General features: G+C 38.0%; 1 protein-coding gene across 2 annotated transcripts in view; it reads left to right on the top strand.

Moving 5' to 3' along the window:
• TRAPPC8 (trafficking protein particle complex subunit 8) overlaps positions 1-16628 on the top strand; it is a 56124-nt gene that overhangs the window by 25140 nt on the left and 14356 nt on the right. For both annotated transcript variants that reach the window (XM_082499645.1, XM_082499644.1), the window contains 14 exons: positions 1483-1614; positions 4996-5220; positions 6264-6372; positions 7112-7306; positions 7499-7629; positions 8718-8792; positions 9509-9635; positions 10684-10841; positions 11663-12105; positions 12689-12836; positions 14136-14232; positions 14502-14570; positions 14684-14724; positions 16415-16600. In XM_082499645.1, coding sequence (XP_082355771.1) covers positions 1483-1614; positions 4996-5220; positions 6264-6372; positions 7112-7306; positions 7499-7629; positions 8718-8792; positions 9509-9635; positions 10684-10841; positions 11663-12105; positions 12689-12836; positions 14136-14232; positions 14502-14570; positions 14684-14724; positions 16415-16600 — 2136 coding nt within the window. The remainder of the gene's footprint in view (positions 1-1482; positions 1615-4995; positions 5221-6263; positions 6373-7111; positions 7307-7498; positions 7630-8717; positions 8793-9508; positions 9636-10683; positions 10842-11662; positions 12106-12688; positions 12837-14135; positions 14233-14501; positions 14571-14683; positions 14725-16414; positions 16601-16628) is intronic.

The raw sequence follows: 16628 nt of genomic DNA, 5'->3' as shown, positions 1-16628 counted from the left end.
CTTCTAGGTTATGTTCTAATTCTTGTCCTGATATTTGCTAGCCAAAGTTAGCAGATGAGCTGGTATAAAGCATAAAGTGAAGGAAACTGTTTACACTTAAAGTGAAGACACTAGTACTGTTATTCTTTTTCTTTCTAGTTAAGTGACTTGCTTGGCTTCTTTAAATATGCAAATATGCATTTGTTATCTTTGGATTCATAACTACTTTTCTTTGACATCTGCTTAGATCTTGTATGGCATCCTTTCAGCTTAAGAATTCATGGGTTAAAAGTATTATCATGGCTTGACAGAACTGTAATGGGTACTATCCCACATACAGTCAGAAGTTCTGTATGGTTTAACTAAGGCATTACTGTAGCTCAGCTGTTATGAATCATTAGAATCTTACTGTGTAAGTGAAAGCTAGTCTGAACACTTCTGTGACATTAATTGGTGGAAATTAAGCATGGAATTAGCCTTTAACAGCCCAGAAAAGGTCTTGCTTGAAAAGGAGCGAAACAAATATAATACCAATAGAAGCATAGCATCTTCTATGTAGCTTGAGAAGAAGAAAGTCTGGTAGTTCTGGCTTCGTGGCCAGCTGCACCAAATATGATGCTTCTGAGACTTTTTCTGGGACAGATTAAGCATTGAATAAATTTACTTAGTTCTGTAAGATTCTCAAGTGATGTTGTAGCATCATTCTTGCCCTTTCAACTTAAGCTTGCTACCAAAATTTATGTGAGCAATATAAGGTATTTAAGCAAGGAATTTAAATACTATTGGCTCTGCACAATCACTTTATGATTTAAAATCATATGGCGGTGCCTTTTGGCAGTTGCAAGGAAAATCTTCATGGGATACTATATAGGTATCTCAGAGTATATTTGTAGTCTAGACATGTATTTGGATGTCACTGAGAGCACGAAGTTCAACTGTAGTAAAATCAAGTAGAGTCTGTTCTGATTGGTTGAAGTAATACAGCTGTGCATTGGTGTAAGAAGAGAAGGGGGTAATAACAAATTGTACATTATTAAGAAATCATCCTGCTTCTTGTGATACAAATTCACTAAGTTCCACTACTCCCTAGTACTAGTGTACTACTTCCTATTAAAGCCTTAATTTCTGCAGGGGGAGGGAGGGGAAAAGGTAGCAGAGTGCTTCAGAGGTAATGGTAAGTTTTAAAAACCATAGCCTGAGTAACTGAAAAAGCAGAAAATACTTCTGTTGTCACTCATACCAAAACAGGCTGATGTATAAATCTCTCCATTGGAAAAAAAAATTACCAGCGTGTTTGGTATGGAACACTATACATATAACAAAGTGAAAATTAATTTTAGCCTTTTTTCTTTTATATGCACATATATAATGTTTGTATATAAAAGAATTTTCAACTTCACAGCACTGTTACAGCTTACTGTCCCTGTTAGCCTCAAAGTTGAACACACACATAATAACAGTGGCCTTGTTTTAACACTAATTCTCCTTTTTGCTTTTAAATAGGATTCAGATCTTCGTAGTGCACTTCTGTTGGAGCAGGCAGCACATTGCTTTATAAACATGAGAAGTCCCATGGTTAGAAAGTTCGCATTTCATATGATATTGGCTGGCCATAGGTTTAGTAAAGCAGGCCAGGTAAGTGTTATCTTTCCACATAGAAAATACGCCCAGTATTTGGTACTTACTCTGGAAAACATGATAAATGTGTCTTTAGTCTGGAAAAGATGCTTGGCTTCTGAAACTTTTGTATTAGTCAGAAGTATTCAGCTGTGTGATCTTCTGAAAATGACTTCTGCATTGATCAGCATAACCTTTTGCTTCTGTATGTAAAGTAATGCTGAAGGTCACTGACTTGAAGATGAAGTGATGCATGTTTTTATCTCTGGGTCTCAATTTTTATACACAGTGAAATATGAGGCTTTTCATTTGGGCAAAGGAGTATTTTTACTCTTGAAATAGTGAGTTGCAGGGATTTGTTAAACTCACAGTTCATTATAATAGCAAAATATAGATATCTCTTTCCTGGTTCCTTAACCACACGCTTGTTAGTGGGGGCATGGGTGTATGAACAGTTACTTCAAGACAAACTAAAGTATCTCTTTATGGCTGCTTAGACTTAAGTAGCAATTAAACCAATACAAATCAGGTTGTTTTTATTTCCATTCACATTCCTGTGCAGGCAGCTCTGTGATAAATAAACTCAAAGTTTGTTGGACATGACTTGTGTGCTTTATTTGTGCTTCAGTTGTGGGATAGACTCTCTAAAGATAGCTTGTGCTTGATTCCTGCTGAGGTTAGTCACTGGAGTTCAGTTACAGGGCTGTTCCTGAATACAGTCAATTTCAGTTTACTAATAAGCTGCAAACCTGGGATAGGAATAAGTTTGTATTGCAAATTGGTAATACAGGCCAGTCAGTCTCACCTCTGTGCCTGGCAAGATCATGGACCAGATCCTCCTGGAAACTCTGCTAAGGCACATAGAAAATAAGGAGGTGATTGGTGACAGCTAGCATGGCTTCAAGAAGGGCAAGTCATGCCTGACAAATGTAGTGGCCTTCTACGAAGGGGTTACAGCAGCAGTGGACAAGGGAAGAGCATCCGATGTCATCTACCTGGACTTGTGCAAAGCGTTTGACACCGTCCCACACGATATCTTGGTCTCTAAATTGGAGAGAAGTGGATTCGACAAATGGTCCACTCAGTGGATAAAGAACTGGCAGGATAGTTGCACTCAGAGAGTTGTGGTCAACGGCTCGATGTCCAAGTGGAGAGCAGTGACGAGTGGCATTCCTCAGGGGTCAGTACTGGGGCCTGTACTGTTCAACATCTTTGTCAGCGACATGGACAGTGGGGTCAAGTGCACCTGCAGCAAGTTTGCCGATGATACCAAGCTGTTTGGTGAGGTAGACACGCTGGAGGAGAGGGATGCCATCCAGAGGGACCTGGACAGGCTGGAGAGGTGGCCCCAAGCCAACCTCATGCAGTTCAACAAGGCCAAGTGCAAGGTCCTACATCTGGGTTGGGGCAATCCCAAGCACAAATACAGGCTCAGCGGGGAATGGCTGGAGAGCAGCCCTGAGGAGAAGGACCTGGGGGTGCTGATTGACGAGAAGCTCAACATGAGCCAGCAAAGTGCGATTGCAGCCCAGAAGGCCAGCCGTATCCTGGGCTGCATCAGAAGTGTGGCCAGCAGGTCAAAGGAGGTGACTCTGCCCCTCTTCTCCACTCACATGAGACCCCACCTGGAGTACTGCATCCAGCTCTGGAGTCCCCAACATAAGAAGGACATGGACCTTCTGGAGCATGTCCAGAGAAGAGCCATGAGGATGATCTGAGGGCTGGAGCACCTCTCCTATGAGGAGAGGCTGGAAGAGTTGGGGCTGTTCAGCCTGGAGAAGAGAAGGCTCCGGGGACATCTTATTGTGGCCTTCCAGTACCTAAAGGGGGCCTACAAGAGATCTGGGGAAGGACTTTTTACTGGGGCATGTAGTGATAGGACAAGGAGAATGGCTTTAAACTGGGAGAGGGCAGGTTTAGATTAAACATTGGCTTTGAGGGTGGTAAGGCACTGGAAGAGGTTGCCCAGAGAGGTTGTTGAGGCCCCATCCCTGGAGGTGTTCAGGGCCAGGCTGGACAGGGCTTTGGGCAACCTGGTCTAGTGGGAGGTGTCCCTGTCTATGGCGGGGGGGTTGGAACTCTATGATCTTCAAGGTCCTTTCCAACCTAAACCATTCTATGATTCGGGCTGTGTAGTTGTTACTTCTGAAAAGGCTTGTGGAAAGTGTGGAGTGCCCTCTAGGCTGGAGGGGACTGAAGACTGTTTCAGACCTTCATGGTTTGGAGAATAGTAGGAATATTCCCCCCTCCTTGGTTTTCTTCATGCAGTAATTTCCCTGTGTTTTGTTATGACAATGTAATACTGACAGGGAGCTATTGATCAGAGTTGTTGTTTTTTATTTTTTATCTTACTCGTTTGCTTGGAGAAGTGTATGCATTTTGTAAAGCTTTGACTTTGTCTTCGTGTAACAGGTCTCTTGTTTGTATCTAATTCTTGTAGAGATTCTGGTTTCAGTGCTTTTTCAGTGTTACAGTAAACGTAGGTTACTTTTTTTCCCCTGTATCCTTAGGGGCACCAAAATATTAAATGCTACTGAAGAAAAGTCAGCCAGGCTGCTCAGCTGCATTGTAATACCATATTTTAAAGTGTCAGTAATACTGCTGATGTTAAGGATTTACTGCTTGTACTCTGCTGTCGTCACCATACCAATTTGAATATATCTTGGATTTTTCCCATTACTGCTGTAGATAAGGGAATGCTGTTCCTTTTGAATGCTTATGCAGATTTTCAATATGTAGATTTAGGATTGAATGCCCAGGTCCTGATGTAGGTACAGGAAAGGAACTGTGGAGCTCACTGGGAGCAGAGCATCTATCTCAATGGCTGATGCGATTGTTAATTTTGTCTGTATGGTAGGGCTGTGTCTTGTTGGTTTGCTTGGCATGGGTTTTTGTCACTAGTGTGTCTACTAAGCAACAACTGACTGGAAGTGTCACACTGAAAGTTTAGTTATAAAGTGAAATGAAATGTCTTAAATCTAGCTTACGTCCTGAGGCTTGGCGGTAGAGTTAGGTAGCCTTTAGCAGTCAGTAAAGCAATGCAAATGCTATTTTAAAAGGAGTCTTCTCTTGTTACTTGCTTTTCTTAATTCGCTGCCTGTTACATGAGCCTTTGAAAAAGTGAACTTAATCTGCAGGCTGGGCTCTGTACTGTAGGAACCAATGCTTCTGTAGTGTAGATTAATGTTGACCAGATACTATGAGGTATAGTTCTGCAAACATTACACTTAGCGTAGTGGGGGTGGTGGTGAAAATTTCAGTAGCTTTTCTGACTTATTGTTCAATCTTGCTAATACAATTGCAATGCGTGACTAATGGGATTATTTGAGAAATGATCTTGGTTTGTGGTTTGTGTTGTTTTGTTTTGTGTTTTTTTTTTTTTTTTTTTTCTTCTTGCAGAAAAAACATGCCTTACGTTGCTACTGTCAAGCCATGCAGGTTTACAAAGGGAAAGGCTGGTCTCTTGCAGAAGACCATATTAACTTCACTATTGGTCGCCAGTCCTTTACACTTCGTCAGCTTGACAATGCTGTGTCTGCCTTCAGGCATATTTTGATCAATGATAGTAAACAACCTCCAGCTCAGCAAGGAGCTTTTTTGAGAGAATATCTTTATGTTTATAAGGTAAATGACTTTTCATTTTCTTTATTCCTTGAGTAATCAGTAATTTTATTACCAGTAACTTTCTATGAAGTCATTAAATGATATTCTGTCTTATCTGCTTTGTACCAGGGTTGTGTGGTTGTTTTTTTTTTTTGGTTTTTTTTTTTCCATCTAGTTGATGTATTAATTTTTTACTTTAGGCTTCAAAACCACTGCATCTTGTGTGTATTAAGTGTATTTCCACTGAGGGGTATTAGTGTGACTCTATGTATGTTTGTTACAGTAAAATGAACCCTTCCTTCTGAGGGTCATGGCTGAATTGCAGCTTGTGATAGTTGTTTCTTTTAGAGGAAGTAGATCTGTTATGTTTTGATCGTTTTATAACAAGTTTTTAGCCTTTTGATAATAAATGTTTAATAAAGACTAAGTAGCTCTGTCACCTTTTCTGGTACTATAAAGTACTCCCCATCTATGCTGTCATTAATTTTATTCTTTAATATGGTTTTTTTATAGATAAGTGACTTAGACTTGGCTGTAAGTTTGTGAGTGATTCTGGATTGTAGTATACCATGTGCGTTATGGGGTGTTTAGTGCTGATATCACCCCACAACTTGCAGCTGTGTAGTTATGTAGTGTCTTTTAAAGCTTGTAAACTGAATTTGTGGTGTTTCCAAGTTATGGTAGACCTTTCTTGAGAGTGGTGTTTGAATCCACAGCTCAGCTGTGGTGAGAGTTTTGTGTAGTGGTGGTGGTGTAGTGAACAGTTTATCAAATTCTGAGTTAGAGAGTCAAGCTTTGCATCAAATGAAGCTTCTAACAGACGTGCAGCCACAATAGTGATTAGAGTGCTGGATTAAAATCATTATTCTCTTTTTTCCGTAAAGATTTCATGAACTGTTTCAAAACAGTTAACTGAAATGATTCATTCCATCTTAAAAAATACCACCTGTTCAAACTTTGAGTCTTTATAACTTGGCTTCCTTCATTCAGTCATTGGAGATGTACAGCATGGATATCGTGTATTTGCATAATGGTGTGAGACTCTGCTTTTCTCTTTACTCCAGAACGTCACCCAGCTATCACCTGATGGTCCCTTACCACAGCTTCCTTTACCATACATTAACAGCTCAGCAACTCGTGTTTTCTTTGGGCACGATCGAAGACCAGCAGAAGGTTAGAAAATTTTATGTAAACAGATTGAAGTCCCTTATTTATGGAACCAAAATATATGCAAGAGTTGATGTAATTTAAAAAAATCTATCATTATGTAAAACTAATGTGACAAGGTAACTTAAATCAGGTTTCAAAAAAAAAAGCTGCAGCTTAGTATCTACTCGCTAGATGTTTTCAGACTTCCTGTGTAAGTACAAAATCTGCATATGCAGATGTGCTGACTTCCACTGTTTTTCATAGCTGGAAAGTTTCAATGCAAGTCTGTAATGAACTTCATGAAAGAGATTATTAATGTTTTAGCAAATGCTAGACGCTGGTGCCAATGCTAGAAAATAGCTTTACAGTTAACTTTCTCTTGGATGAAATGCTTGGAACACTGTGATTCCTGAATGTAAAGTAAGTGGAGTGGAAATTCTTATATAAACCAGGGCTGTACTGTGGGGCTATAGTATGTATGAAGTAAAAATAATCTGTAAGCTGAGTATACCATGTAGCATGCTAAAATCTTGGGGTTCCACAATTTGCAAATAGAAGTATATACAAATTATCCTTAGTATGATCTTCCATGTGTGGTTTGAAAATGTCTTGCAATTCACTGACTTAAATCAACTGTAATGTAAAAATGACAGTGACTGAGAACATAACATATTTTAACAATACCAAATTGCCAGTTCAGCCCTCTCTTGCAGCTGTTGTGTGCCACTGTTCTCATCTTCTAAGATTGCCTTACTCATACTAGGTGAAAAGCAGGCAGCTACGCACGTAAGTCTGGATCAGGAGTATGACTCGGAATCATCACAACAATGGAAGGAACTTGAGGAGCAGGTTGTTTCTGTGATAAATAAAGGAATAATACCTTCAAACTTTCAACCGACACAGTTCTGTTTAAATCGCTACTCAGATAACTCCAGATTTCCACTTGCTGTGATAGAAGGTAAAGTTAAGATTTATACACTTCAGAAATAAAGCGAGTTAGATAAATTTGTATAGTATTTCCTGTGTTATTGTAGATTTAAATCAATGTTCTTGTACAAGTTGTTTGCACAAGAGTGGTTCAAGTCAGGTGAGCCTTCAGACTGTGGTGAGGATAGCCTGTTGTCATTATTTTCCTGTGCTTTTTTAATAGAACCAATAACTGTAGAAGTGTCCTTCCGAAACCCTCTCAAAGTTCCACTTCTTTTGACTGACCTCTCGTTGCTGTGGAAGTTTCAACCTAAAGACTTCCATGCAAAGCATGATGGAGAAACAAAAGACCTGGTAAGGAAAGCTTCATCCTTTTTCAACCAAAACCAAACAGCTGCAGTTGTAGAGTGTATATATTAACTTGAATCTTCAAAATTCTGTGGTATGAAAACAGTTGATTTAAATGTAAGTTTAAAAAAAAGGGAAAAAAAAAAAAAGCAGCCACTGAATTTCTTTATGCAATCTTTAGATTTTCTTAGATCCGTAGGGCACAAAGCAGTCAAGTTAAACATACTGTAATGAGTATTGTAAAGCTTAATGTAAAATAAAATACTTCCAAGATTTTATTGTATGAGTAGTACATCTATTTTGAGTCACACTAGCCTTGACCGGCAGAAATGACTTGCAGTGTCAATGTTATCAAATACCTTTTCCTTACTCGAGCTACTGTATGTAGTAAAGTGTGTGTTCTGAAGAACTGTGCTGGTATGGCATAGGAATGCCTTGCTATCTCAATTAGAAGAAAAATGAAAATTTATTGTATTTAAAAATCAATGTTTTGAATACTTTAGTTGAACTACCTACTACTGTTCAATTTAACGCTTCAGCTAATACTGCCAAAACTTCCCTCTGAAGGACTGTTCTCACGTTCATACTTTTATGGTTTTAATGTGTTCTAATACTGAATATTACAGTAAATTCCTTAATAACTCGGTTTCCTGGCTAAAAGCATTTGGAACATAGCGATCTCTAAATGTGCTGTAAGCATTTACCAGAGTTACAAACATGATTTCATATAAATAAGTCTCAAGGATTACTATACGCTTTCCCTTCTGTTCTGGTCTGAACCGCTACTTTAATGATATAATAAATACTTCTGCAAGTATCAGTGAAATTGATTGGGAATGGTTCCAATTTATAGTAATAAATCTTGAATTTCTTGCTTAAGTAAATGTTTACTGAGCTCTCAAGCTTCCTCTTTAATTCAAAAAGCCTGAGAAGCTGGGCATACAACACCTGCTGGTCCTAACTGCCTGCAGTTTTGAAACTTGTATGCTTTTTTTTTTTTCTAATTAAGCACTTTTCCTAAAGTGTGGGAAGTAATATTTATGGCAGCCTTCTGCCTGGGAGTAATAGTATCTGAAAAGCTGTTTTCTTTTCAGGGAACATGTGATGATGATATGATAGGAACTGAAGCAATAGCAGAATTTTTAATTAATAGTGAGGAGACAAAAGTGGTAAGTACTGTACTTGGTTTTAAAAATGGTCTTTTCAGTATTGAACTGTAGGGTAGAGTTCAGACTTGTTATGATCTGAACTTAATGCTAAACTTGCAGACAACATTACTGATACGAAGTACTGGAACTTCTGAATCTTATCAGTGTGTATAAATATCTGAAGGGAGGATGTGGCAGGGCATGAGGTAGCAAGCACAAACTGAAACACAGAGGGCTCCATCTGAAAATCAGGAAACACATTTTTTTTTTTTTTTTTTTTTTTATTAATGGGATGGTGACTGAGCACTGGGCGCAGGCTACCCAGACAGATTATAGAGTCTGTATCCTTGGACATAGCAAAAACCATTTGAAAGTGGTCCTGGGCAGCTGGCTGTAAGTGGCCCAACTTGAGCAGGCGAGTTGGACAAGATGACCTCCAGAGGTCCTTTCCAAGTTCAACTCTTCTGTGATTCTGCCTCTGTTAATGTTAATTTTCGTTAAAATTTAGGATTCTTTCCTAATGTAATGGGCACCTCTTAGCTGTGGATTGGTTTGGTAAATTCTGTATATATATGGAACTTTGAATCCAGTAAATGACCTGTAGTTATTGTATGCAGTTACATCTGACACAACTATAAAGTAAATACAGCTGTGAGTGTCTTTAGCAATTGGACAATTAAATGTAATAATATTTTTTCTAGTAGCAACAACAACAAAAATTTAACATATCTCCACAGGCAAGACTAAAGCTCTTTCCCCATCAAACAGGGGAGCTACATGTTCTGGGAGTCGTTTATAATCTTGGCACTGTTCAGGGTGCTGTGACACTAGATGGGATAGATCCTTCTATTGGATTACAGACAGGTAAGTGTGTTATTCCATTAGTTGTGTGTCCCTGGAAGGGAGAGACATGGCTTCTACAGAGTAGAACTAAATTCTAATGTTTGAGTATCAGGATGCAAGGCCTTCCTTCAGGTAAGTGTATAGAAACAACTGGAACAGGAAAAGAATGAATTGGCACCAGTAGGAATCCCATGAGAAAGGAAGTAACCTCTGCCAAACCCATACTTATTGTTCCGTTTTAAATCTGGAAATTCTGAAACCTTTAAAAAAAATAAAATCAGAATTTAAAGATTCATTCTTTACCATGTTGAATCTATAATTACTTTCATTGACTCCTTTGCCATGTTTTCTTCTGGGTCTTTGCTTTGTTAGCTTTCAGCTTTTTTTTTTTTTAAATGTGGTTCTCTGCATAGATTCCCGAATTTAAATTTGGCTGATGTAATTACTTTTTTAGCATCTTGACTTATTTTGGTTCTTTCCTTTATATTAATGTATAAATGACTTATTAATTGCATGTTACTTGATTTGTTTTGTTGAGTCATTCATCTGAGACTGTCTCTCGCAAGGAAAATTTACTTATTGGGGAAAATAGGGATAAAAGCACATGTTTGAAAGTGTCCAAAAGAAATAATCAAGCTTGGTTAGCCATCTACAAACTGGAAACCTTTGGAATAAAAAACATTTGGAGAGGGGGGCCTGCCTTTGAAGGAAATAAAAATGTTTTGGGTAACATTTTTTTTCCCAGCTTGGCAGAAATTGGGAAAGGGAATAAATACATCACCTTCATGCTCTGCCCTTCCCCCCTGTTGTAATCAAACTATTAAAGGGCAGAGTAAGCCCACCACAATGGATAACTGCCTGTCTCTACTTGCAATAACAGTGTTGTGTGACAGTAAGCTTTAAATAGTTCTTTGTTCTGTTATTGGGCACATGCAGTGTTCATTGATTAAGCAGCTTCACTGACAATCAGAGTAATTTTTGAGATTGGGTAGGGAGCTTTGGATCACTTCTCAGAAAAAAGTTAGGAATTACTTTGAAAAAAAATCAACCTTTTTAAAAATTGTTTCAGGAAAGTTTGTCTCCAATGGGTTATCTGTACGAGGACGACAAGATTTAGAAATACAAGGGCCTCGACTTAATAACACAAAAGAAGAAAAAACGTCTATTAAATATGGACCTGATCGACGTTTAGATCCCATTATTACAGAAGAAATGCCTTTGTTGGAGGTATGCAGCTACTTTCTGTTGGCAGTTTTGAGCAAATAACTGAATCCAGAGCTTATAAATGTAATTCTAACAATTAAATCTTAGACTTTGTTAATGCCTAAATCTTTCCAGTTAGTTTCTGATCTGTCAGTGCCAAACTTGTGTGGATTTCTTTCCAAGTGAAACTTGAAACCCTCAAACTAATATCCTTCTGGAATTGTTATATTCCGTTTAGAATTTAGTTGGCAACAGCTTTTGTAGCCAAATTTCAAGGTGAGAGGGAACAGGCAAAGAAGCTTCCCCCCCTCTTTGCTTGCTATTCATCTAGAATAGTTCAAGTTGGTTAATTACAACACAATTGTTTTCCTTACTAGGGTTATTAAAATGGTCTAAGTGGTTAATGACAACACTCAATAGAATAGACTGTTTCAGTTGGAAGGGACCTATAATGATCATCTAATCCCACTGCCTGCTTACTTCACGGCTGACCAAAAGTTAAACCATGTAATTAAGGGCATTGTCTGAATGCCTCTTAAACACTGCCAGGGTAGGGCCATTGACCACCTGTCTACGAAGCTCTTTCCAGTGTTTGACCACCCTCTTGCTAAAGAAATGCTTCCTCATGTCCAGTCTAGACCTCGTCTGGTGCAGCTTTGAACCATCCTGATGTGTCCTATCACTGGATCCCAAGGAGAAGAGATCAGCACCTCCTTCTCCACTTCCCCTCCTCAGGAAGCTGTAGAGAGCAATATAGTTTAACTATGTTAATTGTTCTTTTCGTGCTTATTCGTAACATGGCTCAGTGTTCAGGTTTTTCTTTTCTCCTATTCTCTCCCATACAGGTGTTCTTTATAAATTTTCCTACAGGGCTTCTCTGTGGAGAAATCAGAAAAGCATATGTAGAATTTGTGAACGTAAGCAAGTGTCCTCTTACCGCACTGAAGGTTGTGTCCAAGCATCCAGAATTCTTTACTTTTGGTGGAAATACTGCTGTTCTAACACCCCTAAGTCCTTCAGCTTCTGAAAACTGTAGTGCTTACAAGACTGTTGTGACGGATCCTACCTCTGTGCGTACAGCACTGCTATCTTCAGCCTCTTCTATAGACTTTGGGGTTGGCACAGGAGGTCAGCCTGAAGTAATACATGTCCCACTTCCTGATGCTGTTCTTCTTCCTGGGGCTTCAGTTCAGCTGCCAATGTGGTTACGGGGACCAGATGAGGAAGGTGTTCATGAAATTAACTTTTTGTTTTACTATGAAAGTATTAAAAGACACTCAAAAATGTGGTAAGTTTTTCTTCATACTTATTAGACACATTATAAATGTTGGAAGCAGAAATGTAAATCATAGTGAATTTCCCTCAGCTGCTCTGGTGATGTAAGTGGCCTGTTATCTCCTATTCTAAGCAATATTTTTTTTCCAATATATGATCTAATTTCCATATGAAATTATGTAGCCTACACTGCTTCCATCAAAGCAGCAATTATTAAAATTTAGTAGAAGGAGGACCAATGTATTGCTGTTAATACAAACTCTTCATATTTAATTTCTCTGGAAGCATATCTTTGAGGCATGGTTGGGGGGAATTCATTACTTAATTTGTTTCTGCATGTTACAAAACTGAATCTTGTCTACTTTGAACAAAAAATTTTGTTCTTAATTAAAATGTGGTTAGTAATTGTATTATGATGAAAGAAAAAGAAAAATGTCTCTTTGGTGGTTAAAGGAAATAAATTGTCTAATGCCTTTAGTATTGATGGCAAACATAAAACCAAACTTCTTGATAACAGGTTCCGGACAGCAGTCCTGGTTGTTCAAAATGTCTCTCTTTTTTTTTTTTTTTTTTTTTTCCCTTCCCCTCCTTCCTAGTCATAGAGTATTAAGGCACACTGCAGTTATTTGTACTAGCCGGTCTCTGCATATTCGAGCTACTGTCTGCAGAAGTAATGCGCTTGAAGATGAAGAAGGCAGAGGGGGCAATATGTTGGTGTTTGTGGATGTAGAAAATATCAATACTGTAAGTTTGTATTTTTAATAATAATACTGTTCTAAATCTCAGCAGCTGTGTGTCACCAGTGGAACCAAGACTTAAATACAAAGGTTTTTTGGAACTATTCTGCAAACACTAAGTAAACCTTGCATATTTAATCATTCCAGTTACTCTTGAAGAGAGAGCACTAACATTAAGTTGTATCTGAGCTCTCGTAGTCTGCTGTAACTGTGTTTCCTAAGCAAATTCCATTACTGTAGGTTGTAGTCTTTTTTCTTTTTAGGGAGACTTATTCCAAATTCATGAATGTTGTTGATCATCACAACTTTCAAGGTAGTTCTGAATGGGACAACCTGTGCTCCCTGCAACCTTTTCAGTGAAAACACTGGTATAATTAGCAGTAATGTGAAGTCAAAATTTAAGCTCCAAGTTGAAGGAAGCTTCTGTGTTTACATTTATTACCAAACTCTAAAAGACATTCTTGCAAATGTAATCCAAATACAGATATCTGTTGTGATACGTCGATTTAGCAAAGCATACTAAAATATTTCAGTTTTTCATACCATGCTAGTTTAAATTTACTAATTTTTTGGTAAAGCTGCTCCCATTTTTTCAACCACAAAGCAAGGTAATTGAATCCTCTGTTTTTAGAATTCCTAGACACTTAGCTGATAGTGGAATCACTGAGTTGCTTTGTCATTTTGTTTTAAAGGTGTGTACAGTCTGTTTTTTTTCTTCAGCTATGGAAGTGAATATTGTGCACTCCTTTGAGGAGGAAGGAATGTTTTATAAAGTACTCACCAAGTTAACAGATAACATTGTGTGAAACAATTTTCCACTACCACCTTAACTTCCAAGAAAGGAAACAACCCCAAAAGCTACTTTTCATGTTGTATAAATGTAAAAAAAAAAAAAAAAAAATAAATAAAATTCTTGACTTTATCACTTAACAATGTTCCTAAAGTAGTCTTAAAAACTAAGTGGCTTTGCAGACAGTGTTCTGCATTGGAGTTAAAAGCCTAGGTTTTATTATAGTCCCCTTAATCTAAAATACTAGCTTGTGTGTATTTTTTCTGGGGTATCTTTGTTTCTTCTTCATGTGAATTTGTTTACTGGAATTGGAAGTTGCTGTGAGCTGGGACTGTTTTACCTTACAGAGGGTCCTAAATCTTTTCATCTTTCCTTAGTATTGTATTATGGATGGTGTGAATAATGAGTTAAATTAAGTTTCTAACATTGCCACATTGCAATGAACACTTACTATGCAATGTAGAATGTCACAATTGTGACAGGTCTTATTTGACGTAACTTTTGTTTCTTCCTTAGAGTGAGACTGGTGTTAAAGAATTTCATATAGTGCAAGTTTCAAGTAACAGCAAGCACTGGAAGCTTCAAAAATCTGTTAACATCTCTGAAGACAAAGGTGTGTAAGTAGATGGAAGCTCTGGAAGTAGATGGAAGGGGTCAGCAGAAGGTGCATCTTTTTTATTACCATACAGTCACAGAAAATGCATTATCTTTGGTATCATGCGGTTGCTCTGCTTGATTAGTTATGCTTCTTGAGTATCATCAGTGTGAGGGGTTTGTTTGTTTGGTTTTTTTTGAACTTTAAAGGCTGACTTTTGGCTAATGAGGAGGGACTCTTGATTATGTTGAGGGGGAAAAAAAAATCTTGCAACCTTTTCCTTTCAGATACTAAACTTGCTAGCAGAGAGAGAGCGAAGTTATGTTTTAAAGCAGTAAGATGCAAAAATTCAGAAGGTAAGTTCTCTCCTGAATGCGGTAACTTTGAAGAAAACACTATTTGGATGTTGTATGCTGAAGTTGTAACTTCTCATGATGCTGAAACAATGCCTTCTCTTTTTATCCCTCAGAAAATTACACATTTGCAGACATTGTCTTTGGAAATGAACAGGTAGGTGAAATGGTGAAACTGCATATTTTGTCATGTGCGGGTATCCCAGTGAAAGCCTTCTTAAGATTTAAAAATGGGAACAGTGCTTTCATAGTTGGGAAGCTGAGTTTTGCATGGCAAAAGCTATTGGTCGTCTTGGTCAACTCTCTTTTTTACAAGGAGAAAGTAGCATTGGCTAGTGGATAGCCTGGAGTTTTAACTCCACAGCTGAACTATTTTGGGGGCGCATTGCGATGCTAACTTTTTGTTAATGCTTTCCCTTCCTTTCCAACTCTTCAGAGCAGTCCTTTTGAATATTTTCCAGTTCTCTAATTTTCTAGTAGAGATCTGTGGATGTCAGATTCTTGTTCTATTGTTTTTTCTTAATTATATTTTTACTAAGATAAGTTTAAAAACTCTACTTACAGTTTGTTCTAAAAATGTTCTGAAACCTCTGATAGATGTAGGTACCAAAGTGTCAAAACTACTAATGTTCAGTTCAAGGAGTCAGTTTCTCTTGATTTATTTTTTCTTAAAAAACTTTAAGATTCTAAACTACCATGGTCTTTTAATCTTTTAAAGCATACAGGTATTGTTTGAAGAAGACTCCTTTTAGCCAATGATCTTGACAGAGTGAATGCTTTGTCAAAACTTGAGGAAAGTAGGCAACTTGCATCAGATTAAAAATCTACATTAGCATTGTGGATTTAGTTAGCTGGATGTCAGGTTGCTTATTTTATGCTGAGTGTACATTTTCCATGTATGTATCCAGCTTTTAAAAGGCAAAGAAAACCTGCTCACTGCCATTTCATTTTATAGGCATATAAATTGAAGTTAGGACTAAAAATCTGAGGTAGATGATCCTTCTTTACATTTTTAAAGTTGGATAAGCTGCGTGAACTTCAGCTTTCTTGTAAGAAAATGTTCTTTAATGGGGGGAATGGGGAGGACACTCTCCTTTCTAGACATTTACTCCAAAAGCAGATTGTTGTCTCCCTGGGTATGCGTTGCTAATGCAACAATTAGCAGCTCTGCAACAGCATATTCTGGAAAGGCTAACATTTTTGAAAAGGAGGGGTTAGGAAGCTAAAGTTCTGAACTTGGAGACAGCAGGATAAGTAATCATTGCTGTTGGTGTTAAAACCACTGCTTCCTTATTAAGCTTTTGGTGTTGGAAAAGCTCAGCACAAATGATGACAGACTGACAAACAGCACAGTACTTCCGGCTGTGCCACTTACACATGGGGAATATGCTGTGCAATCTATTATCTTTGCTATTGCTAGCAAAATGTATGCTCTTAACTTTGATAATATCTTCCTCGGGTTAGCTAGAATTAATAAGCAATAATGACTTGCATGTGAGTGAGTTTGTGAGTCAGTTGGACACTTCAGCTCTCTACACTATGCTTGATACATCATAGTAGGCTGTCTGGTGGTAATAATGAAAGGCCTTATTTCCAAGTTAGGTATTTGTAGTTTTAGCCCAATAATCTATAGCTCTGTTTCTCTATGTTACCTTATACAGCTCACTAGGTAGGGCTGATCTTTAACAGGACAAGCACGGAAACAGACTTGTGGCTCCTGTAGGTTTGCAAAGGGAAGCAACGCAAGATAATGGAACTGAAATAATACAATGATGAGCTTTGTTAGAGTAACTTCTGTCAGCTTGCATCTTGTTCCAAGAGCACTCTTTCTTGCTTTTTTCTTGCAGATAATAAGTTCAGCCAGTCCTTGTGCAGACTTTTTTTTTCAAAGCTTATCCTCTGAATTTAAAAGAACTCATGTGCAATCTCATACTCAAGCATCTCAAAGGGCTGTGAAGCAATCATTTGATGAGACAGTGAGATTGATACAAAGATGCAGTGAAGTTGATTTGAACATTGTTGTACTGTGGAAGGTATGTATGATTGTGGCCTTTGTGGTAA

This window comes from Vanellus vanellus, assembly GCF_965231255.1.
Source record: "Vanellus vanellus genome assembly, chromosome: 2".
Taxonomy (NCBI): domain Eukaryota; kingdom Metazoa; phylum Chordata; class Aves; order Charadriiformes; family Charadriidae; genus Vanellus; species Vanellus vanellus.
The sequence above is the reverse complement of the archived record's forward strand: the minus strand, read 5'-3'. Positions and strand labels throughout refer to the sequence as shown.